The sequence below is a fragment of the Ambystoma mexicanum genome, chromosome 1q, assembly GCF_040938575.1.
Source record: "Ambystoma mexicanum isolate Mex_15411 chromosome 1q, UKY_AmexF1_1, whole genome shotgun sequence".
In the NCBI taxonomy this organism is placed as follows: domain Eukaryota; kingdom Metazoa; phylum Chordata; class Amphibia; order Caudata; family Ambystomatidae; genus Ambystoma; species Ambystoma mexicanum.
The window spans coordinates 1,386,967,665-1,386,992,058 of NC_090922.1; the positions used below are offsets into that span (position 1 = coordinate 1,386,967,665).

At 45.4% G+C, this 24,394-nt stretch overlaps 1 protein-coding gene across 1 annotated transcript in view; it reads left to right on the forward strand.

Annotated features, from left to right (window-relative positions):
• The window catches only part of STIL (STIL centriolar assembly protein), a 327,963-nt gene that overhangs the window by 233,554 nt on the left and 70,015 nt on the right, over positions 1-24,394 (forward strand). The window contains exon 14 of the mRNA XM_069642242.1: positions 14,844-15,072. Coding sequence (XP_069498343.1) covers positions 14,844-15,072 — 229 coding nt within the window. The remainder of the gene's footprint in view (positions 1-14,843; positions 15,073-24,394) is intronic.

Consider the following 24,394-nt stretch of genomic DNA (forward strand, 5'->3'; position numbering starts at 1 on the left):
AAAAGTCAGTATAAAAGCCCCAATGCAGTTTAGTTGTGGGCTTTCAAAATTATTTTTCTGCTAGGGAATTGAAAAAGGTGGGTGCCAGAGACGTCCCTGGTGGACTGATTTAAAAAAAAGAATGCTGTTGCTTATTAGTGCATGATGCACCTTGCTTGAGAACTGATTTTAAAATGGAATACTGTAGCATTGTCAGCACTAATAGCATTTGCCAAATAAACCAAGCCTGCATATTCGAAGACTGGAGATGTGAATTGGTATGAAACGCCACAGTGTATTATACATTTTTCCAACGGTGAAAACCATATTTATTTAAAAATTGAGAAATTCCACATCATTCTAGCGGGGTGAGATATAGATTAGTTTGTCCATGCCCATAAATGTAAACTATTTTAAATGACCATTGATTTGTTCTAATGGAATTGCGCAGAAGAGAGCGAGTGAGAGCTAGGACCCTGCATGCCTAGGAGGAATGGGTTGTTAGTTTCAATCATCAGGAAATTATAGTGTCATGTTGGTGCGATTTGTAACGGAACCAATATGCTGTGCTCTCCAAAATAAAAACACAGCTTCCCTAAACCCAAACCTATAGATTTTTAATGTAGCCCACTATAGTTTGTATTTTACATGCGTACACTAGAAGCCAAAGAGCACAAATGCATATGAGAACTATATAATTGAGGAAATGTATTTTGATTATATGTATGTTTGTTTTCCTCTAACACCAACACTTGTTAATGGTGTAAGAGAAACTCCAATTAAAAGTTTGCTTGAACTGCTTCTTTGATGCGTCAATGGTCGTTGGTGTTGGAGAAATTCGAGGATACATTGCTTTGTATATTTGTAATAGAAACCATTAAGGTGCATGAAAGCAGACAAGCTGCAAAACACTGTAGCACATTGTATTTTGTTGCATGGAACAAGTTACATCGATTTGATTTATACGCAGGGTTGTTTGTGTGTTTTGCAATGTAGCAAGAAAAGGTCGGTCGGTTAGAAGTCATTGTAGCCAAGTGGCCTCTACTGTTTGTAAATATTGTGGGTGGCTTCCCCAGCATAAAGGTAGGAGACCACCTTTGTTTTTGACTTGCTATTTCAATAAAAACGTACATTAAGCCCAAATGCAGCCTGTTTCTTATCCTAGAATTTTGGGGTCGGATTGTGGAATTATGGGTGTAAGATCAGGGAATGCCACCTTAGTAGAATTAAAAATGTAGTCCTTCATCTGACAAGGTGTAACAGGTCTGTTTGCAAGTAAAATAATAGCATATATATATATATATATATGCTATGTCTCGAGAAATTTCTAGGAAGACTGGCTGGCTTGTTTGAGAAGGAGAGGTGGACTGCAACACCAGTATCCATGATGGGGAAATCTGACGAATAACATGGGAGCCTTGGGGCAAGTAATCTCGGTAGCAGATTCAGCAGACTTTGACAGGACCAGCAAAACAGTGACTGCAAAGCTTCTTTTTACAGGGCAAGCTTCCCCAGACCACTGACGACCCAGACCACACAAAAGAATAATAGTCTTCCTAGGTGGGTAACCCAGGAAGCAGATCAAGTGAATCCGGTCGGATCTTAGGGCAAAATGAAGAGGAAAGGGCCCCACAATCGGGGCAAGAGGTGAGGTGACACAAGATCACCGGGACTAATAAGAGGCAGAGTAATGCTATCCCACCACTATCCTATACGATGGAGGTGGTAGGTCTATGAGGGTAAGCTGGGAAGAGTGCAGTAAAACTGCCCGGAAAAAGTTGTAGCATGGGACATCCAGTTCAGCCAATGAGGGGCACGACGACTATTGGAACACACCAGGAGAGCTGTCCAGCAGCCAAAAGAAGAAATCTGAGCTAAGGATCTGAGTGTGGCCAAACTTGGGCCAAGAATTTCAGTATCCCATCTTTCAATAGATTGTATTCTCCCACAGAGTCCTCATCTTGATGGATTACTCATCCATCATTTACATCGACGGGGTGGTGTAGTGTGGCTCGACATGGTCTCTCAAACATCTTGTGCCTCGACCATGACACTCTTAGACTCTGGACATGACGTTGGTTGCCACATCAGGCAAACGCAAAGGTTTTGGCAGCCAGACGATCATGCATGCCCCAAAAATGGTCCAAACATGTGCCCATCATTAGTTTGTTTTTTAGGTTATTTGGTTGAACAGTGTAAACCAGTAAATGCCACTGCAGAGGTTACACAAGCCTACTCCACCTCCATAACACAATGGTAGGGTGATGTAATTACTCTAGGGCCTAAATCATCCATATTGGCTACCATAGGGCAGTACACCAAAATGTTGCGATAATATGGATTACGGTAGTAATCCGAGTGAGCCAATGTATGCACAAAGGCCTTTTTAGGCTTGCCTTGTGTATGGCCCAAAATAAAATGTGATGAGAATACATGAGTACCGTCAGTGCTCCAGATAAGATTTGGAAGTGCAAGGATTTTACTCCCTTTTTTTACAGTGGGAAGTAAAATGATTTTTTTAGGGAATACAAATGTAAGTCAAATTCGCAATGTGAATATTTTATAAGCGAGTAAAAATGTCTCCACTGAATAACAAATGTTTTTGGAATATTTATTTCTTTGCACCTAGTTATTCATGCACATTAAAAGATACAGGTTTACTTCTAAATCGGGCAGTTAAAACTGTTTCTTCCCATGGTACTACATGCACTAGTGGTCCAAACATATCCATGGAAGTGTAAGGGCGAAAGCATGCATTCAAGATTCTACATGTCTTTTGCCCATTTTTTGTTGGGAGTATTTTTACTCCCTATTTTTATTTTTTGGGCGTATTTGCCAATTTTTAGGGAGTTCAATTGGCTGATACACCCCTTAATGATCTTAATCACTGTGTGCTTAATGTGCTGCAGGGAATGTGACAGTTATATTGTATGATCTTATGTACTAAGTGGCTGTGCCCCAAGTATGTAAAAACTGGGAAGATGTTTGTTCTATTTTTGAATTTTAGGATGGGCGAGGCCTTTAGTGTGATTTTTGGATTGCTTTTTCTAAAATGGAATTCTGGTATACCCTATTGAGAACTTTCCCTGATTTTAACTTCCTCCCTGTAGTCGTGTTATTTAGCTGTGGGGAGTTCTCCTAGGGGATTGTTCTCGATTACTGCCCAACCGTGACTATCTTTAAAAGGTAGTACTGTTAACTTGAGTTCTTGTGAAAAATGGGGACTGTTGAGCTGGTTATTCAGAACATAGAATTTGACATCTAGGAAGGTTTATTTCTTTTTGTTTGTTTGACTCTGGGTCAGTGAGAGGTGTTTGAAAGTTGTTAGTATAGATAATTACAGTAATCCAAAAGTTGTTTCAGTGCTGTTCTAAATGAGAAAAATGTCAGCGTATTTGTGGCAACCACTACCAGACAGGAAGGGTCTGCCTCAATGAAACATTTACCAACTTCTGGATGCGAAAGCACAGGGCCAGAGGTGAAACCGCATCAAGTTCTGTAAACTTCCTCTGCCTTGGATGCCAAAGTGAACAACACTTCTTGAGCAACCTAATTAATACATTCGTCTTTTATAATATGCTTAATACTGGAGACCAGTCTCTAAGCGCAGGACCGGGGTTCGAACCTTTGTTGTACTGTTGTCTTGCTTCCAAGACAAACATGTTGCCCCTGAGCTATCCTCCCGGTCATTACTGGTCACACATCGGAAGTAGTCCTTAATAAACCTTCGTTAACTTTGCTAACCACAGGAAACTTTGCACAGCCTTCACAGAAGCTTATGGGTTGACCTACCTCTCTTCAATTACCTGAACCTTTTTGAGTATCCAGCCCAAAAGATTCCACATTCAAATGGATTGTGTCCTCCAACATATTCCTCATCTTTGATAATCACTTCCAGCCTCGGCTGCTTTGGAATCATTATCGGCAGAGGGCGCTGTGCATCGTCGACATCGAGTCTATGTCCCTCGAAGGCCTCCGTCGAGGGTGACCTCATGGGGTGTATAAGTAGCACGCGCGGCGCCCGTTGGCCTCAGTTCCGTTTTTCCGCAAACATGTTTGCTTCAGAGACTCGGTGCACCTCGCTAGTAATCATTTGCTACGTAATTCCTGAAAAAAATTGAAGTATAATCGAAGACAATGGGCCTCATTAGGAGTTTGGAGGTAGCCATGGCGTTCTTACCGGCATGGCTACCCCCAAACTGGGTATCTGGTCCGGTTCCCAAAAATAGGGAATTCCCAGGCCATGCTGACTTTAGCGGGCCCGGTAATTCCCATTCTCTGGACCCAGACCCGGTACATCCCATTCCCATTTGCGCATGGGGAGGATGCGAACGTCTGGTCTGGCCAGGCGTCCAGAGCGGGACCCGCTGCAGACCTCGTATTGTGGCGACCCGGAATGAACGCTGCCGGTCCCTTACTGGCACCATTCATTCCACGGCCGCCTATGTTGTAATGAGGCCCAATGTCTTCGTACCTCCACCCAGACGACTCCTCGCACAGGCTTTAAGAAATGCAAGGAGTGCGATTTGCAAATGTCGATCACGGTTACCCATCGTTCTTGCCTGTGGTACTTGGGGGTGGGGGGGGGTAGAAGTGGAGGGGGGAGGCCATGACACTGATTCCTGCGCAAAGTGTCAGGATATGATGGGAAAAGCCTCTAGGGGAAAGTGAGAAAGGGTAGAATACCTCTGAGAAGGTGCAGTTGGTAGTGGGTCTTTTTAGAGATGTGCACAATGTGAGATGAGAAGGAGAGAGTGGAGTCTAAGATGACCACCAGAGTTTTTGCCTCATTGGTAGATGGTGGCACAGGGTCGATGGAGGCCAGCTAGAGCGGAAGACGGAAGGCGGGAGCAGGGGTCCCGATGACCATCCTGTCTTGCTAGCATTGAGGCAGAGGTCGTTTGCAGCACACCACGACTGAATTGCAGACAGTCCAGTATGAGTGAAGAAGAGGCAGAGGGTAGTCTGGATAGCTGCATGTCATTCGTGTAACACTGAAAGTTGGAGGTGAAAATGGCAATCCTATGGGCCAGTGGGGCCATGTAGCCATTGAAAAACCGGGGGGACACTGCACGTGTAGAGAGTGATAGGGCAGAGAAAGGACCCCAATTCCATCTTGGATAGGCAGTCAGAGAGAAAGGAGGTTAACCACGCCAGGACCTGACCAGTGATGCCTATGGTATCACGGTAACATGCGATCTGGGTGTTGTTGTTTACTGTATCAAAGGCAGAGGAGAGGTCGAGTCAAATGAGGACAGAGGGAGAGTTATAATCAAGATTTGAGAGCAGATCTTCACAGTTGATCAGAAGCGCAGTTCCCATGCCTCAGGATGGTATGATTATGTAAAGATTTGCAGTGCCAGTGGTTATGATTATTAAAGAGTTACAAAAAGTTAGATAAAGGTTCCAGTAAAGTTCTGGAGAGTTCTTCACTCTATCCAGCACACTAAGATAGGCCTAGTGAAGGATCCATATCCTGGGTTCCTTCATCAAAGGTATGGTCATTGTGAAATAGGGTCAGGGTTTTACACCCTAGTTTCCATATGGCAGACAGGGATCAGAAAGCAACAGGCATTTAGACCTATCCCCCTGGCTCAATGTTCTCCATAACTACGGTTGAAGGTTCCAGACTTAGTTCTAGGCTTGTTCTTCTGTCTTGGTTCCTACCACGAGGGTTGCCTAGACAAAGACACTTTCACAGGATTTAGTTTCGGCTGCTCATGGTACTTTGTAAATGTTCCAAGTGAGGAATTCTGTGGGAGAGACGGCCACCGAGCACAACAGGGTCACAAAGAAGACCAGATCAAACAAAGGTCACCACCGTCAGATGACATACAAAGGCAAACACAGGAACCGGCCCAACACAGCTTCCCTTGGAGTAAGACAGCTGAAATTGCAGGAGCAGGCACCTTGTGGCACAAGCTGAAGATGAGTTCCAACATTATGAAACTATGGCGGCTGCAGCTGGTCGCCCTGGAGAGAGTTAGCCAGTCTACCAGTTGGTCTTGGGACTCTTCTGAAGGCCATTAGGCAGTGATCCTCGAGCAGGAGTCCGGGACTGGATGTTCCCATTGGTGCAGGGGTCGAAGCACCGATGAAGGCTTTGAGATAGAGACCGAGAAGCAGGGCTACGCTGGTCTAATACATGGGTTATCTTTGGGTTGTCAGTGGGCTCCTAGTCTTTGTAGAAGTCTTGTTTCCAAGATTCCGGCTGGGAGTAGGCCTAAGCCCACCAATGGTAAGGATCGGCACCATTCAAACAGCCAGTGGCTATGCAATCATGCTTAGCCACTGATCACCACATCGGCCCAGCAACAGACTTTCAAGCACTAGCGATGTAGATTGGGACTAGACCTGCAACACTCCTAGCCCACGAATGCCACAACTTTCCCTGTGAAAGAGATTGCCATATAAGGCATTTCCTGACCTTAGAAGTCAGGAAGGCGGCGAAGGAATAGTATGGCCAAAGAACAAGCGAAAAACCTCTAGGTATGGCCATCTTCAGAAACTAGCCACTTAAGTGTGAGGAACCTGATGGTGGTCTCCCACATACTCCACCGGAATCCTCTAGTCGGGTGGCCTGGAAAGAGCCATTGCTTTTGGATCCCGACCCTCGGCTTGGACGAGCGAGGGAGGATCATCTGAGTGGAGGGTCACGGGGGATTGGGAGGAGAACATTCGAGGGCGAGACCTGATATTCCCCCCTTTTCCATTCTACCTCGAAACCCTTTCCATCAGTGTCAGGCTGAGAGTTACTCCTGCGTCTGCGGAAGCTGCTAAACCCAGACAATCCCCCTGAAGTGTAACGCGCAGAACTAGCTATAATACAGCTGTGCTTACTACACCCCTAAGGCAAAGGGGGCAGTGGATAACATAAAAAACACCAGGTTGGCGACGTCTAGACTAGCTGATGCTGAACCTGCAGTAAATACATAAACAAACACAAGTTCCCCTATTACTCACTTTGATATCAGAGCTTAGACACTTTTAGCCTTAACTAAAGAATTAAAAACCGTACAGAGAAGTCTAACAACTTGCTGGGAACAGGTAACTGAATTATTTCTACCTCTTCCTCGAGTCTCTTGAAATTCTCAGCCACACCTTAACTCTGACTTTCCAGCACTCCTTATAAACCTTAACTATTGCTTTTTGATCTGTACATCGTTTCAGTTAATGTTCAGCTTTAAAATATTTTGCTTCTATACTTGGAACACCAAACACGCACACGCGCTGAAGAAAACGTAGTTATTGCTGACTGCACGCACACGATGTAGATGACACGTAGCGGTGAAAACTGCACACGCGCTGAAGAAAAGAGTTTTTGCAGACCGCGCACTTGCATTGTACAAATCACGTAGCAGAAATGTCCACGCTCCGGCGCTGAAGGAAACTCGTAGTTTTGAAGACCACGCACCCACGTTGTAGAAACTACGTAGCAGATGTCCACGTGTAGTATACACGCTGCGGAGTAGTCCGTACGCCAGCGTTGTAGAAAACACATTGCAGCGAGACCGCGCACGCGCAGAGTACCTTGAGCAGACCGTCCTCGCGCACACTTAACCAATGAGAACGAGCTTACATGCGCTCCACGAAACGGTGCAGATAAATCATTCTCTCACATCAAGAAACTATTGACAAGCCAAAATCTTGAATTTCTTAGTATGACGATTTAAGGTAATCACTGACAAATGTATTTACTACCAAAGACAAAGTCACTTATCTTCAGTATGGTCTTCAAATGCTGCTTCTGGATTTCCAACCTCCAGATTTGTCTCCTGACAGTCCTGAAACCTTTCCTGAAAGCCCCCACAGAATAGCTGCTAGACTGTTAGAGACCTGACAGCTCAGATCCACAAGGCCCAAGATTTGGCAGGAGCAGCTTCAAGACATGTCCTCTCAGCTGGGCTATGACGATGAAAGGCAGAGAAAGGCAGTTTAGAATGTTCATTGTAAGTCTTGTTGTCCTCTCTAGCCACTCGGAGCTCCTTTTGAGAAACTCCATCTTGCCTTGGGCAGGTCTCAGTAGTCTGTATTACAAAGTTCAGGCCAAACCATCCTAAAGTAGAAAACTTCCCACTCACACCAAACACCCTTACAAACCTCAAAACTAAGGGGAAACCTGACACACTGCTTTCATGGGCTATTTCCAAACCATTCCATCTTCCTCTCCACATTCTCGCACAGAAAGGTAAAGTGTGCATGGAGGAAGTTAAAGAAGGTGCCAGGGGGCACAAGAAAGAAGTCAAGATAACGGAGGGGAACAAGAAGGGGGTGCATAAAGACCCTGAAGGCAAAAGATTGAGAAGGAAGAGCAGGAAATAGAAGGGTTAATGCTCAGAGTGGTTGCACTTAAGAGGAGCAAAGAACCTGAAGTTTTCAAAAGTCTCTGATGCTACCCTTTGCAGGAACTGTATGTGAAAGAAAAAGTACATCTTAAACTGAACTCGTTTTGATGCTTAAGAGGGGCCCAAGCTTGGGGGAAAGGGAACCCTGAGAGCAGTGCTCCAGATAAGATTTGGAAGTGGGAGTATTTTACTCCCCATTTTTTGAAGTTGGGAGTAAAATGATTTTTTAGGGAGTAAAAATGTAAGTCCAATTCCCAAAGAGTATTTTATAAGCAAGTACAAATATGTTTTAACTGAAAAACTGAATATTTGTTGTAATATGTATTTCTTTGCCCTTTGTTATTCATACACATTAAAAGATACATGTTTACTTCTTCCAATTAGGCTGTTGAAATAGTAGTTTCTTCCTGTAGTACTATGTGCACTACTGGTGCAAACAGATCCATGAAGCTGTATAGGTGAAAGCAGGAGCGCACGATTCTACATGTCTTTTTCCTATTTTTTTGTTGGGAGTATTTTTACTCCCTATTTTTATTTTTTGGGAGTAGTTGCCAATGTTTGGTGCGTAAAAGTGGCCGATACACACCTTATCTGTAGGGCTGCCTGAGAGGCCCAGGAGCTGAACTTGTTTGAACTTTGAAGAGAACCCTAAAAGTCCTATCAACGTGGAATATTGATTACTTCGTGTTACTGAAGGAATGGATGCTTGGGTAAGGGAACCCTAAGGCATTAAAGATACTGACATTGTTTGACCTAGGGAGATTGTCCTGTGAACAGTTCCTTCTGATTGAACATTTGAAGCTGACCAACCTACATCTGGTGAGAAGAAACCTGAAACCAACCCTAGTTTATTTTTGTTGAAACACCAGTTTTTATTTTTTAATTTTATTTATTAGCACACAATCCGAGCACATTAGCTTACATATCTTCTTAGCATAACATTACAATGGGTTTCAATTGGCAGAGAACCAGCATATATATATATATATATATATATATATATATATATATATATATATATATATATATATATATATATATATATATATCTCGCATTACATTTTCACATGGTGCGTCAATAGTATCTCGTCAATAGATTCAGATTAGTCAGTAGAGAGGTTGGATAAGTATGTTTGGAACTTATACCATATATTTTTAGGTCGGGAGGATCGGGGCAGTGAATTTACATAGAGCTCCTCACATTCCTGGGTCCAAGTTGGTGCTGCCAACCAAGCTTTGGAATGGCGTTGTCATTGACTGTCGGAGTCTTACAATCTCTTACAACTTTGGTACTCATACGGGGTACTCGCGGCTCTTCAGACTTTAAGATCAGACGTGAAGAGGTAAGAGGCGTCCCCCTCGGAGGTCCAGAGGCCAGATAATCTGTGCTCTGTGCTCCCTAGGGGGCCGCCCCCTGGGAAACCCTTTTGGGGAAGAAAACCCAGACTCTGCAGGTGTAGAGGAGGATCAGATGCACAATGTCCGTAGTGTCAGGTAGAAGGACGAAGAATATCCCAATCCAATCGGTGCAAAAATGGCTAGAGATTCTTGAATGCAGTAGAATCCGTGGACGGCTGTAGCAAGAAGGTAAGGAATGGGGCAGCAGAATAAAGGGACAGAGGAGAGACAGAAGAATGAAAGGAGAGCGAGACGGACAGCTAGAACCGTGAAGAAGAAGAGTTAGGCAAGTCAAAACTGAGACGGGTGAAAGGTAAGCGCAGTAAGAAGCCGCGAGCGGCTGCAACAACTGAAGCTGCAAGCGGAGGCTAACCGAAGCCGGAGGAAAAGAAATGCCGAGGGCGGCAGAAAAGGTAAGCACTGGAAGTAGCCGCGAATGGCTGGAAAGAACAGGGGCCGCAAGCGTCAGCGAATAGGAGACGGAGGGATAGGATGCCAAGGGCGGCAGAAAAGACATAGAGCAGATAACAGTGCCGAGAACGGCTAATAGGCGACAGGCTCCGAACAGAGGAGTCGGAAGCGGGATGAAAGGAATAGGAAGAAACCGAAGTGACGGTGACTTGCGAAGGAAGGGAAAAGGAGGAGGGAAAGAGGGAGGACTCAGGAGGTCTGAGTGAGAGCAGGTACCAAAAGATACGAGCGAACAACAAGGGAGCAATGCTATAGAACAGAGTAGCAAAGCAGTTACCAGTTTGTTCGCGGGGAATAAGTACAAACAATTGGTAGAAAGAGAAGGACCAAGTGGAAGAAAAAGACTAGACCTGCATTGTTAGTGGATGGAGATGTTATCAAGGAGCCGCCATCTTGGATTCCACAGAGTATATCGTGGTTGATGTAACTTCCAGTGTCTCCATAGGCTTCTAGGAGTTCTTCTAACACAGAGCTATACCCAGATTGTCCGACCATATAGCGTGCTCTCCAGCACCTGTGTCAGGTTGTCTGTTCAGTAACATTTTGTATGGTGTCGACACTACCCTATGGGCGCCATACGCATTGACTATGTACTGTACCTCTTGGGTTTCAGGGGGTTCAGATGGAAGAGATGCCCACATTGAGTATACTGCTGCACGCAGTCTGTAAAATTGCAGTGTTTCAAGCCCAGAGCCAGTTTGTTCCCCTCACCAGGTTTGGGATGTAATAATCTTCCCGTTCGGGAATAAGTTTGCAAGTGCTTTGTATTCCATCCCCCTCCAATAAACTATCAGTGCATAGTCGCATGTGGGTTCCATTCCTGGGAACCTTCACAGAGGCAGCCGCTTATAGTATGGGCGTATTTCAATGCTTGGTGGGAATATGTGGAGCCAGGCTAATAGTGTTAGTTATTGGATCAAATGGGCAGTTATCTTTGTATGTGCGGATCATAATGAGCGTTTTAAGGTCTGATCCGCTGGTTGCCAAGCGTTCCAGATTGACGTGAGGTGTTTGCTGAATGTCCCCATACCAGAGTGACGCATAATGGGCCGATGCAGCTACCCAGTATAGCTCAAGGTCTGTGACCGCAAAGCCTCCCTCCTCCCGGCCAGACAGGGATGTTGGAAAATATGTATAATGATTTTGGAAGCAGCACCATCTTCACCAGCCATTGTGATGCAGAGTGCCCGCCATCTGGTCAGCTTATTTTCAACATAGGTTACCATGGTTACATAATTGTCAGATAGTAGGGACAGCCTCGACCTGTACGCCTTTACTCCTAGATGCTTTACTCCGTTGGGGAACCCGCCGAGGTTAAATCCTCCATTTGGTTGTCTTGTTTTACTTGTGAGTGGAAACATTTCTGATTTGTTGTAGTTAATTGTGAACCCAGAGAAGCCACCTATGTGAGTCACGTCGCGCTGAATAGGGTCGAGGTTTACTTGTAGGGGGGGTGGGTGGTTGGGAGTGAGAGTGGGGGGGGGGTCCCTGATGTGTATGTATAGCAGGACAACATCTGCGTATGGTGATATTATCTCCAGCCGGCCCTTCAGGTGGATACTCCGATGAGCATGACGGGACAGAATTATGTCAGCCATGGGCTCAATGGCCAAAGTGAAAAGGATCAGGGAGAGGGGGTATCCCCGTCCTGTACCCCTGTTTAGGTTGAGGGGTGGCGACCTGTGAGAGTTCACTAAAACGCTACCTGTGGGGCATGTTTAGATGAGTTTAATGTATCTAATTATTTTGGGGCCGGATCCTATTTTTCGTAGGACCGCCCACAAATATTCAGAGGACACTATCAAAGCGTTACTGAGCATAGTGTCACTGCCACACTTTTTTTTTTGCTTTTCAAAGACTTCCTAACACATTCTTGTCAAAGAGTGAGGCAAGCATAGGTTTAAACACAGACTGATTTTTATTTCGGACTTCCGGACTTCGATGATCTTTGAAAACATCAGTTAAGGGAACCATCCCTTTAGTGTGTTGGGGCCAGTTAGGAACTTTGGGGCCAGCAGGAACTTTAGTAAATAATATCTTTGAGTCTGTGTCTCTCTCGATACCGTGCCGGTCTCACAGTAGCCATTCACAGTAAATGCAAAAGTGCACAAGTAAAATGAGACACATGGTAAAAATATTGCAACTGCCATCAGCTTGTCTTGGGCACATTGTAAAAGTAACCAAAAAGCCATTAGATTATTAAAATAAATACACAAAGTATCCTAACTGCACTTGTAACAATACAAGAATTCAGAGACATGGGCCCTCATTACAGTTTTGCCAGTATTACTGGCGAAACTGCCTTTATCGTCTCTGCTGTCCGATACCTGGTATTACCAGGATATTACAGGCAGCGGAGACAATGGTAAGTTCCCATTCCATGGAGTCGCATAGGACTCCATGGGATTGGATTGTCTGAAGCACTGGTGATTCAGGCATTTCTTTGCAGTAGGGGCCTGATCCTCCGGCGAATCCGTGGCCCCACCGTAAAAACGTGTGGTTTTCCAGTCCTGAAAAAATGCTGGTGCCGGAATTACCAGCATTTTTTTCAGGACTGGCAAGCCTTTTTACGAGGCCCATGGTCTCATTACTGACCGGCTAAGGGATTATTCACTTTCCCTATAAGGATGCCAGCACTTGACGGAATCGTCCAAAATGAGAGTTCAAAAACCCAGAAGTGTAATTTGGCAACATTTTCAGCCATTTGAAAATTCCAACGGCCGAAAAGTTCAACTAAATCACGCATTCAGTACTGGGGGCTGTGGTTATGTCCCTTGCACCCTTGCTCACTATATTGTGAGCGGGGCTGCGAGGGGTGTCCACCGCAGCTGTTCCCAAAAAAGTAAAGGTTGCTGCGGTGCCGGTTCCTGCTTATGGAAGTGAAGGGGACCAGGCACTGCAGGGACACAGCGAGTCGTCTGCAAGGTAAGTAGGAGGTTGAGGGTGTGAGTAGGGGTGTGGGCAGGGGCCAAGTCAGAAATGTTCAGGGGAGAAAAGACTGAGGTTATTTCGGAAACAAATTCTTAGGTCTTTTCTCCCTTGAACATTTCTACCTTGGGCTATCAATCCCGATCCGCACTCAACACCAACGGAAAGCAGAAGGGGACCCCTACTTGAAAAGGGCAAATTGAAATAACTAGGTCTACTTTTCTTCAGAGTCTTGTTCAAAAGGTCATTGGGTTCAATCCCTCCAAGTGTTGGCTCCGTCTCCTTGCGTCGGAAGAAAAGTAGACATCATCCTGAGTTATTTCAATTTGCCCTGTTTTGAAAAAGGCACATTTAGTGCTGAAACACGTGTAATCCAAAGGGTACTATCACGACTAGAGGATTCAACTTTTGTGTGTTATGATTAAAAACCAACACTAAGGTTTTGTAACAAAATGAAGTTGTGTGGCGCATTTTTCTTGGTGTGAGGAAACTTGGAGGGATTTATACCAATCATTCACCTTCAGTTTCTTATCTCTGTGTGCTTGATCAAGTATGAATGCTTAGTTTGGTTGTGTTGTACTTGGCAAACTGAAGTTGTTGTTGTCCTCACTAGAGCTGAACGAATTTGGCCAAAAGGCACCCATTAATATTTGTGGATTTCACCTTTCAAAATTGGAATGCACCATGACTATTTGAAAGCGCGTTTGAGCGAAGAAAGAATGCCTACTGCCTAGAGCGTCATTGGAATGCAATGAAGCAATATTTATTTTCTGGTTTAACCTAGGCCAAACAGCTTATTTATCATGGGCTTAATAGGCTTAAATAAATAGTGTATTGTTGGTTAGGTCCCGGAGAACATTCACATTTTGTCTTTTGATCCGTCTGACCTGCTTCAGGCATTAAAAAATGGTGATGGGTATTGTGAGTGGGCTGAATTTTCCGAGACAAAGCACCAGAAATCCAGCAAACTATAGTCACCCCAAAATTGCCATGATTAGTTGTTCCATAAACAGTTTGCCTAGGCCTACTCACCGCCCCAGTCAGGGTCAGGTGGATAGCAAGACCACGCAGATTAGCACAGGTTCGAATTCCGGTCGCGAGCTTAGAGACTGCTCTCCGGTGTTAAACGTGTAATAAAAGATTAATTATGATTTGCTAATCTCTTGCAGTAGTTTAGAGCGGTGGTCTGCATCCTTTGGTTTTGCAAAGGTTTTGGACTACAATTGTCATCAGCCCTAGCCACCGCAGTCTCTGGTGAGGGGTCATTGAATTAATAGTTCAAAACATCTAGCTGTCTGCAGTTTGCAGTCCCCTGTCTTGGAGCATGATACGAAGTGTAAAGGGTAATTTATAGTAATGCCACATATTTTATTAAATGCCTTATTGTGACAATCTGTGCTCCTTTGTCAGTCAAGTTTTAGTTTTAAGATCTCCTAATTGTAAGATATTTTTAAAAGGCCTTTCAGGGGCACTGGACATGGAGACAATAATTTGTATAGGGTGATGTGTAGGTTTTACTTGATGTACAGTTTAGTTCTTCGTTTGCAGTGGTTAGAATACAGAGTTTGTCCGCTGGGATTACAAATTAACTCTGTCGTTTAATCTGTAGGTGATCTGTTTCTACTATTCGAAACTCCCGTTAGGATTATAGAGTAAGGCAGTTGCAATGGTACTAGTCTGAAGGTTTTCTGAATAAATTGCCTTATTTTCTTATTCTAAAAGGTGCAAGTCTCTTTTGGAATTCACCATGTGATGGCCAGGAAGAATCTGTGTCTCAAGCAAAGCAGAATGATGCTGATAATTTGGATGATCTCACCATTTCGGTTAACCCTGAAGACAATACAAGTCATACAAGTATTTCTTCATCACTACGGGCTGTTGACATTTGCAGTTTTGCAGAAAGCACTCAAGATCCAGATGATGAACCTAGCCAGTCTTCCGATTCACTCAGGTATTAAAATGTTCCACCATTTTGCATTTTATATGAAATTCAAAGTTCATGTTGGACAACTCATTTCATATTCTGTTAACAAAAAGTTGAATTTGCAAGGTTTAGGTTTGTTTTCACCATTACAAGTCAATACAAAACGAAAAATAATCTAAATGCAAAATAGAACCTGCATTCCCCTTTTTTTCATGACTACAGTGGCGTAGTGTTGGGATGGAAACAAGCCTATCCCACCCACCCCGTCCCCTAGGTGCTTTCTGGTAAGGCAGACACTATATGAGGTGATGTAGCGTGCGGGGGGGGGGGAGAGCAATCTGCACTATGAGGCATCATGTAGAGGCACTGTAGAATCTAGAAGTAGATACGCAGGACTAGAAAACACATAGCCCATGACTCCATTTGGTATTCGGCCTAAAGGGGATACGTTGCAGGCTTGCGCTGCCCACGTCCCCTGTTCACTAGGCCCAATTTCCGTACCACAGAATGAATCTGCAGAACTCCGTTCCCATGGAAGTCTGCCCCCTGCCCCCTTGTGCCTCCAGTGTTGCGAATATTTAGTATCTTCCAAAGGAATGCGCTGTGCAAGAGCATGAGACACCAGGCTCCTCACTGCGTCCATTCATCACCAGTGTACTCAACAGTTCTGCCCAGTTCCTGTTTTCTCCATCCAAAAGTCAGTATGGTTAAGCCCATTGACTGCGCTAGCTCGATAAAAATGTAACTTCTATTGTCTCTCCTTTAAGGCATTGTATGACCGATATCCAACGCTGCGTTAGTAAAATATAGGTTTGTTAAGGATTCCAATCGAGCGTCACACACTGGACCAGGGCACTTGGTCTTAGCCTGGGATGTGGTGCTCAATAGGAATGCTTTTTTGTTTAATTTCAACAAATTCAAATTGAGCCGGTACCCGACCAGTCTCAGACCCCCTTTTACAAATACCTTAGGTCACAATGGACCATGAACCAGGCTGGTTGGTGAAAATCCAATATTTATTTTTAAAGTTCACAAAAATCACACAAATTGTAATATTGGGCAGCAATCGAAATGAAAGCAATGCACTTTGTTAATCTTCTAGTAAACCATATCCAAAGCACAATTGAATAGGAACACTTTTTGAATTAGGACAGATGGCACCTAAGTTAAGGTTTCCCCTTGCAATGTTCCCTCCACCCACAAATAATCGACTTCTGAGTGGATAGAAAGAAGCAGCAGGTAGTCGGGGATAATAGACAACAAACCGAATCAAAATCCGACCTTCCCTCAAAATAAGATTTTAAACCCTTTGCAAAGGCCTAAAATGACACTCGGATTTTGCTAAATAATTGTGTGTTTAAATAATGATATGCACATGTTTTCTCACGGTATCAGTGATGTTATCTCACTATCAACCATAAAGTAAGGTATCACAAGAGCATACAGTTCACAAAACAGATTGACATTGAAAACCCAGTGCAGCCGGATTCACTCGTGGAAAAGTTGCATTTACACTTTTTTAGCTTTAAATGTAAACATGTTTTTTCAAGAAACTGGTGACAATCACTGAATTGGAATGTGGTTTTTGGGCAGTTGGATAGATGCACAGCACAGGGACAATATAGAATTGAAAGGAGGTCTCTAGCTACAGAACTGGAAGAGATTTGCAAGATAGAAGAAGGTTTGCTTTTGTTAAAGCTGTGGAATAGAGCAAATCGGCTTAGAAACAGGACAGGTTTCACTTAAACTAGATTATTAAGACTATATTTGTTAAAGAGGGCCACAGTAAGATCTAAGGTTGATTCGCAACATCAACCTTGTCACCCCAGCGTACAACTTTATGTGGAAATTAGTTTGATTACTCAAAATATGCCTAAGGAGTTACTTGAGAAGATGAATGGCAGAATTGCGCTAACACTAGAAAACAAGAACAGGGTGCACAGAGAATTAGAACAGTCTATACAACTTATCAGGGTATGGATAGGGTTGCTTAGAGAGTGGAACAAAGACAAAAGTCAAGATGAGGTAGACTAGGTGTCATGGGATGTGGGATACTCGCAGTCCACTTTTGAATCTGGGATTTTGGACATTCAACCGGTTCTGGTCCCAAAAGATTCTGGTCACTGGATAGCGGACTCTCCTGGAAAAAGAAAGCTGGGCAAAGGTCTGGTCACCGGATAATCGGGACAGCTGGATGGCAGGGTTGCGGCCGGCATGCAGTTAGTGGACAAGAAGCTGGTCTGGTTGCAGGATGCTTCCCAAAAGAATACCACAGCTTCTCCCCTTGGGTATTGGGATTTTTTGTGGGGTTTCAGGATTGAGGCCTTGCTGGGATGGTCGGCAATGCTTTGGACTTGCAGTGGGATCTGGAGTCTGGCAAGATGAAGGTAGATCAAGAATGCAGGCGCAGGAAATTCAGGAAAGACTAGAGTGCTTTCAACCACTCTTATTTATAAGGCATGGTGACATCGTCAGCTGTTGTGGTGGTGCAGGCTTAGCTAAGCATGCCTCTAAACAACTGGATTGGTCAGGGTAATGGTTGATGCCTTGCTCTCAGCTGGCTGAGTTTAAAGGGCATGGTGTCGGATTTTGTAACGCTCACCTGGTATCCACGGGGACGTCACTCAGCCTGTTCTGACCTCTTACGTCCTCGGACCCTTCCCTGGAATCTACTCAACTTGAGACTGGGCCTGAAACACAGGATTGGTAGAGTTTAACTCCCTATTGTCTCTGTGTGCTTCAACCCCTGCTTATCTGGGGTCCAACCCTTCCCTTTGATCCCCAGCTCACCTTGATTTCTTGGAAAATGTGCTCTCCGTCCTGCTTTCAGCACAGGGGCGCCTTGATTGATGCGGGCTCGTTGCTGCCTAGTTACTTCACTGGCAAGAGTCCGACAGGTAAGTATAAAGAGTCTTTTGAACAGTTCTCTAACTTCGTTCCTTTCCTTCCTTAGATAATGGGCGACGTCCTGGGATGGTGACGTTCTGCTGAGATGTGTAGCGCTGAAGGTGAGTGAGAGCGCGATGCGACCCTTTCGTATTTGTATTGAACAGAGTTATTTTTCTGTGTCTTTTAGGTGCCGCAACGTTTTCAGCGTGGATGCTGGTTATGAAGAAGAAATGCGGTGAGTAAGCGCGGTATGCGGCGCCTCTAGATGTTCCCACGCTAACCTGGAGTGTCTTTTCCCTCTTGCAGATGGATGAGAAGTTCCGGAGACAGAGTTCCCTCAGAGCGGCTGTGATTCAGGTAAGTGTTTGAAGCTCGTACAGTCTTTAAAAATAAGCAAAGATTTGCTGAATTCTTACTAATGCCTTTTTTCTGTCCTTTTCCCTTTTCCTTAGGAAGTGACGTGCCGGGATGGGAATGACACCGCCGAAGATGCCCGCAGAACAGAAGAATCGATGAATGATGGGCAGAAGCACCACAAGGTAAGGCTGTTCCTAACAGTGTTCTTGTTCTTGCAGGAGCTGAGCGCAGAAGAAAGATGCAGGCCTACTGGAGACCGATCTGAACACGGTGAGTGTCATGCTGCAGGTGCAGAAAACACAAAGCATGTTTCTCATCCTGGGCGTGGCTTAAATAGTCTCTGGGTATCCCAGGTGTCTCTGGGCTGAACCACACCCAAAAGACTAGACTGCACATGCAGTTCTGGGAACCGAAATATGTGGGGCATCCATCTTGTCTCCATCAAAGCACTAAAAGTCCAATCCCCAATGTTATCCTATGGGAGTGAGTGAGTCTGGTGCCAAAAGCGCCAAGTCTGACTCCAAGTGGGTCTTTGGAGGGATGGAGAGGCCCTTGAGGGCCATGCTCCAGCCTGACATCTTGGAGGGCTGGGGACATGAGGGGCAGGAATCATGAAAGATTTATGATGTTAGTTTTACAATGTCCAGAACCTCCCACAGTTGCTTTAGCTAAAATCCAGTTTTGCCATAAATGGCACATTTGTACAATTGTGGCATCTTAACAAATTACTTAAGCAGGTTACATATTGTATGCAGCACATTCAGTCTGTAAGACATTGCTTCGCCCTTCTAATAATTTTTGTTTATTTTTAGTGTGAAATATTTGGCCTACAATTCTATAACTTTATACAGGGGTATAAATTATCATTGGGCATGTCAGTATTGAAATTCTCAAGGGCATCATGTATAATTTCCTTATAATGCCCAATTCTCTGCCATTTCTGTTCCCAATATGGCAAGCAATGCTACAATATCTGAACCCCTTAAGTGCCATGGGGGATTTCTCCCCAGAGCCAGGGGCTTTTTTGGTGATTTCGGTATGTGGCCATTCAATGGCTTGTAACTTGTTTTGTTACATGAGGTATCTCGGCCAAATTTGGCTTCTTTTTTTCCCACATGTAGGCGGTCGTAACGCCACCCAGGAATTCTAGGTTGCTGTAGGGGGGTGAGAGAAAATAAGCAAAAAGGGTGAACATTTTGGGTTTTTTCAAAAAATGCCAATAAAATGGTGTACAAAGAAGCCTGTGGTTTTTTTCCTTGTAAGAGCTTGGAACGAATGGTTTGCTGTGCTGAATTCCCCAATTTCCTGGCTTTCAAGAACAGGTTGAATGGAAACGGGGGAAAATTATTTTGATGTGGTTATCAACCGTTTTGTGAGAGGTAGGCGATTTTGGCCATTTTTGCCAATTGGACATGTATGGACGGAATGGAAGAAGAGGGTAGGAAAGCCGAATTGGAGGACAGAAAGGCAAGTATTCCTGAAAAGTAGAGAAAATTTCAAGTTTCGGAAGGGGTGATTTGCGTAGGTCAGGCAACAACTAGGTAGGGGAAACTGCCATAGATTGGGGGAAAAGCGGGGAGAATGACAAAATGTGTTGGACATGGTTGGCTTGGTACGGCAATGGCTTCTATGATTTTTGAGAGAAGCAATGCTCCGCTACATTCCCCCGACTCTTGCAGTTAGGAGAGCACACATTTTTTGTAGTGTTTTACAAAACAAGCAATACCACAAGCCAAAGACTGAGCCATGGTACACAGGAGTTTTACGCTAACGGCCTGAACAGACGCACCTAGCATGTGTAAATCGGGAAAACCAATGTGGTGAGGAACGGCAAGCATACATTTTCTGAAAGAGCACAGGCAGACCTTTTCAAGGGTAGGTGACTTGTGCAGGTTACAAAAGTGTATGGTGCCTAAAGCAGTGACTAAATGTAGGTCACATTTGGGAAATGAAAGGGTTGTGTGACAAAGGCCACCAGCAAATGGGTCAAAACGTTATGAAAACCACACAAAACATGGCCTACCGTCCCACGTTCCCACATGTGTCCCGATGAAAACGGTACCTCACATGTGTGGGTGCACCTACCTGGCTGCCAAGGGGAAAGCCTAAAACACAAGTAACCCCAAGTCTGTTTTCTGACCGAAATTTGAGACGCTCTGCCGACTGGCGCAACATACAGATATGGGCCTCCGGTGTCCAAGCCACCGGGGAAAACGGGGAACCCCATGCATTTCCGAAAAGAGACATCCGTGGGAATCCGCAGAGGTATGATATGCCCCAGAATGTATTACCAAGACACCCCTACAAAGTCCGAAATGTGGGGAAAAAATGCATTTTCCGCACATTTCGCTCGGCTCACCCATCGAAACACGCCCCCAACAACACATGGCCTACCGTCCCGCGTTCCCACAGGTGTCCCGATGCAAACGGTACCTCACATGTGTGGGTGCACCTACCGGGGGTGCAAAAGGAAAAGGGTAACCCACTGGTAACCCCAAGCCTTTCGCCACTGCCCATTTTGTTCATGTGGGCAACCTACAGATTTGGGCCTAGGGTGTAGAAGCCAGCAAGGGAAACGGGGAACCCCATGCATTACCCAAATAGGACACCCGTGGGAATCCACAGAGGTCTGCAAGGCTGTAGGCAGAGGCCTGGATTGGAAGGGCATTGGGGACAGTACACCAGAGTATCCTTCCTCATTCCTTGTTTACTACACACATTACATCTCCTGTAAGGGTGTGTCTTCATTGGTGTGGCAGGAACAAAATCAGCAAAGTGTCGATCTTGCAATCTGGCCACATCTTCTACCTCTGGAACGGAGGGAATTTCTACATGGACTATAGTCAGCAATTGAACAATTTGTTTCAAAGTTCAATAAGGATGTTTTGTGGAGTAGCTGCACGGTACACCACATAAGCATTGAACGTTGCTATATGCATAATGCGTGTGGCTAACTTTTTGTACCAGAAGCGCGACTTGCGTTCAGCCTTGTATGACTCAAGCACTTGGTCAGTTTTATCTACTCCACCCATGTACTTGTTGTAGTCCAGAATGCAGTTGGGCTTCCACACTTGCTGAGTATGCCCGCGCTCAGTGACTGCTGAAGTACTTCATCATGAATAGTACTCAGCATGTACACATCCCTTTTGTGGGAGAATTTTACTGCCAACAGTTCATCCCGCCGCAATGCCATTCATTCTCCCTTGGCCAACTTCTTGCACACAAGTTTTCTGGGGAAGCCTTTGCGGTTACAGCGCATTGTACCGCATGCCAGTGTGTCCACATTGAACAATTCCCTGAACAGTGGAATTCCTGTGTAGAAATTGTCCACATACAAATGGTGACCCTTGTGGAGCCATGGTGTGAGAAGATCCCAAACAATCTTCCCAGTTGTCCCTAAATGGGCAGGGCAGCCCGGAGGGTTTAGGGTAGAGTCTTTCCCAGTGTAGACTCTCATGTTGCAGACATACCCAGTGGTACTTTCACACACCATGTAAAACTTGATCCCATATCGTGCTCTCTTGCTAGGAATGAATTGCTTGAACACTAGCCGGCCTTTGTGCAACATCAATGACTCGTCAATGGATATGTTCTGGCTAGGAACATACACCTCTGCAAATCGCTGAGTCAAGTACTTCAGAATTGGCTGAAGTTTGAACAGCCTATCAAAGTTTGGGTCTGTTCTGGGTAATGCTGCCGAGTTGTCATTGAAATGCAACATACGTAGCAGTGCTCGAAAGCGATTCCTATTCATTGTAGCTGGAAAAAACGGGGTTGCATGAACTGCTACAGTAGACCAGTACATTGAGACGGACGGCTTCGGCGATATTCCCATGTTCAGAATGAGACCCCAACATTTTCTAATCTCAAGATCGGTTGTTGGAACCCATGCTTGTGCTCTGGAATGGGGTTTCAGAGTGGGACCCCTTGACCGCAAGAACTGTGCAGCGTACACATTTGTTTGCTGAACCATATCTGCAATTAACCCATCATCAACAAAAAAGTTGAAAAAGCAATAGGCTGAAATCCCTCTGTATTTACTGTGCACCCTGATATTCCAGTGAAAGGGGGCACAACGGGCTGATCCATTGCTGGAGGCACCCGCTCCGACTCATCATCCATGACAGGAACTGGCATATGCCTTGCACGTCCTGCTTGTCCCCTCCCCCTTACAGGTCTCCTGCTTGTGGGAAGGGTGGGAAAACTGCCTGTGGGAAGGGTGGGAATAGGTGCATATACTGTTTCCACCTCTCCGTCCTCAGATGATGAGCCAGGAAGAGCTACCATCCACGGAGAAATCACTTCCACAATCACTTTCATGCTGACCCTCAGAAGCAGTATCTGTATCAGATTCCATATCCACCTCTGTGCCATGCTTTGAGCCAGATTCCATCAGTGCAGCTCACACCTCTGCACCAGACGGGGATCGTCGCCGAGAAGCCATGACTACTGTCGCTATGGAACCCTTCACTGTCCAAAGAACAGGGAAAGACTGAAACAGTAAGTATGTATGCTTCTCAAAGTGTGGAACCTAGCAGAGTAAGTGCTATGCAATGCCACAAACCTACACCACACAAGGACGCCAAAATGTCCAAACTCTGCTCACAAATTGCAGTATGAAGTACTCTGCAAAATTGTACTCCGTTTTTTGTAGCGTGCTCAGACACTCACGTGAAATGCTAAGGACCAGCTCACTGCTTACTTACAAGTGGGTAGACGGCTACAACACACCTGCCCCTAAAACAAAGACAACAAAAAATGTAAGGCAGATGTCCTATTCCTCTATACATAACAGAAATAAAAGTGCAAAGACGAGGATTGCACCCACAGTACCAATTCAGAGACGGCCAACGTGCGTTGCACCCTCCCCTCCACCATGAAATGCTGATGCATGGGAAATGGTGTTGAGAAGCAACCATGTAATGTATTAGTGATTGGGTGAGTTGAAAAGGCAGAGGCGATCAAAACTCAGACAGGGAACAAAAGGAAAGTACATGCCAGACCCTTCCAGGCAATTGCTGGCACAATTCAACAAGGCAGAGAGGCAGCCAGAGTCGCACACATCAACCACAACCATCCTACATCTCTGCCTGGCCAACGCTACAGCTTTCCCCTCCAGGAAGGGATGGGGACTCTGCCGGGGCACCCGGCAACCACTGCTGAACTTGGGGGACAAAATACCCACATAGGAGACGGGTGCCCAAGGCCAGTGACATCACCCCTTGACTGTCCTGCCCCTCTGGCTACCCTGCGCTACAGCTTTGCCCTCTGTGAAAGGATGGGGACTCTGGTGGGTCACACTGGGACCACTCCTGGACTTGGACGATAGAAGTGGTGACCATTGCAATAAAAGGAATGAGTTCCGTACCACGTGGGCATTGCATGCTCGGAAGAAATGACCATCTGCATTACTACTGGAAACATTTTTGTGACACTGCTGCTAGTTATCATTACCCATTTGTATTTCTGCAAATCAACCACCTTCCTCTATGCTAGCCACAACCACCATCGCCCCCTTGACCTCCCCACTACCCATTCCCACCCATACCACTGACACTGCAGCCACCACATTGGAGGTGGGGCCCTCCATTTGGGGTGGGGTGGGTGAGTGTCACCCCCCCCCCCGTTGCAGTACAACATTCGCTGCCAATTTAGGGTGCCGCTCAGCCCCCCCGCCCACTCTAAATGCGATTTTGGATTTTTTTTTTTGTTTACCCAAGTTCGCTTGGCGCAGATGGCCACATTGGTGGCCACCACGAAAGGTGGGGCAGGACCCCAATAGATGGGGCAGTAGGGTTTGGGCACCCTGGGGCCAGATTGGCACACTAATTTGGCCATCTACGCCAAGCGAACTTGGGTAAACAAAAAAATAATCCAAAATCGTAGGCTGCATTTTAGGGGGGGCTGAGGGGCACCCTAAATTGGCAGCAAATGTTGTACTGCAATGGGGGTGGCACTCTCCCCCAACGCCCCTCTACCCCAAATGGAGGTCCCCACCTCATGCATCCCTCCCTGGCATCGTATAGGGGAGGCCCCACCTCATGCATCCCTCCCTGGGGTCAGATGCTCCTTCCTAGGAGCAGATATCTGCCCCCAGGGAGGG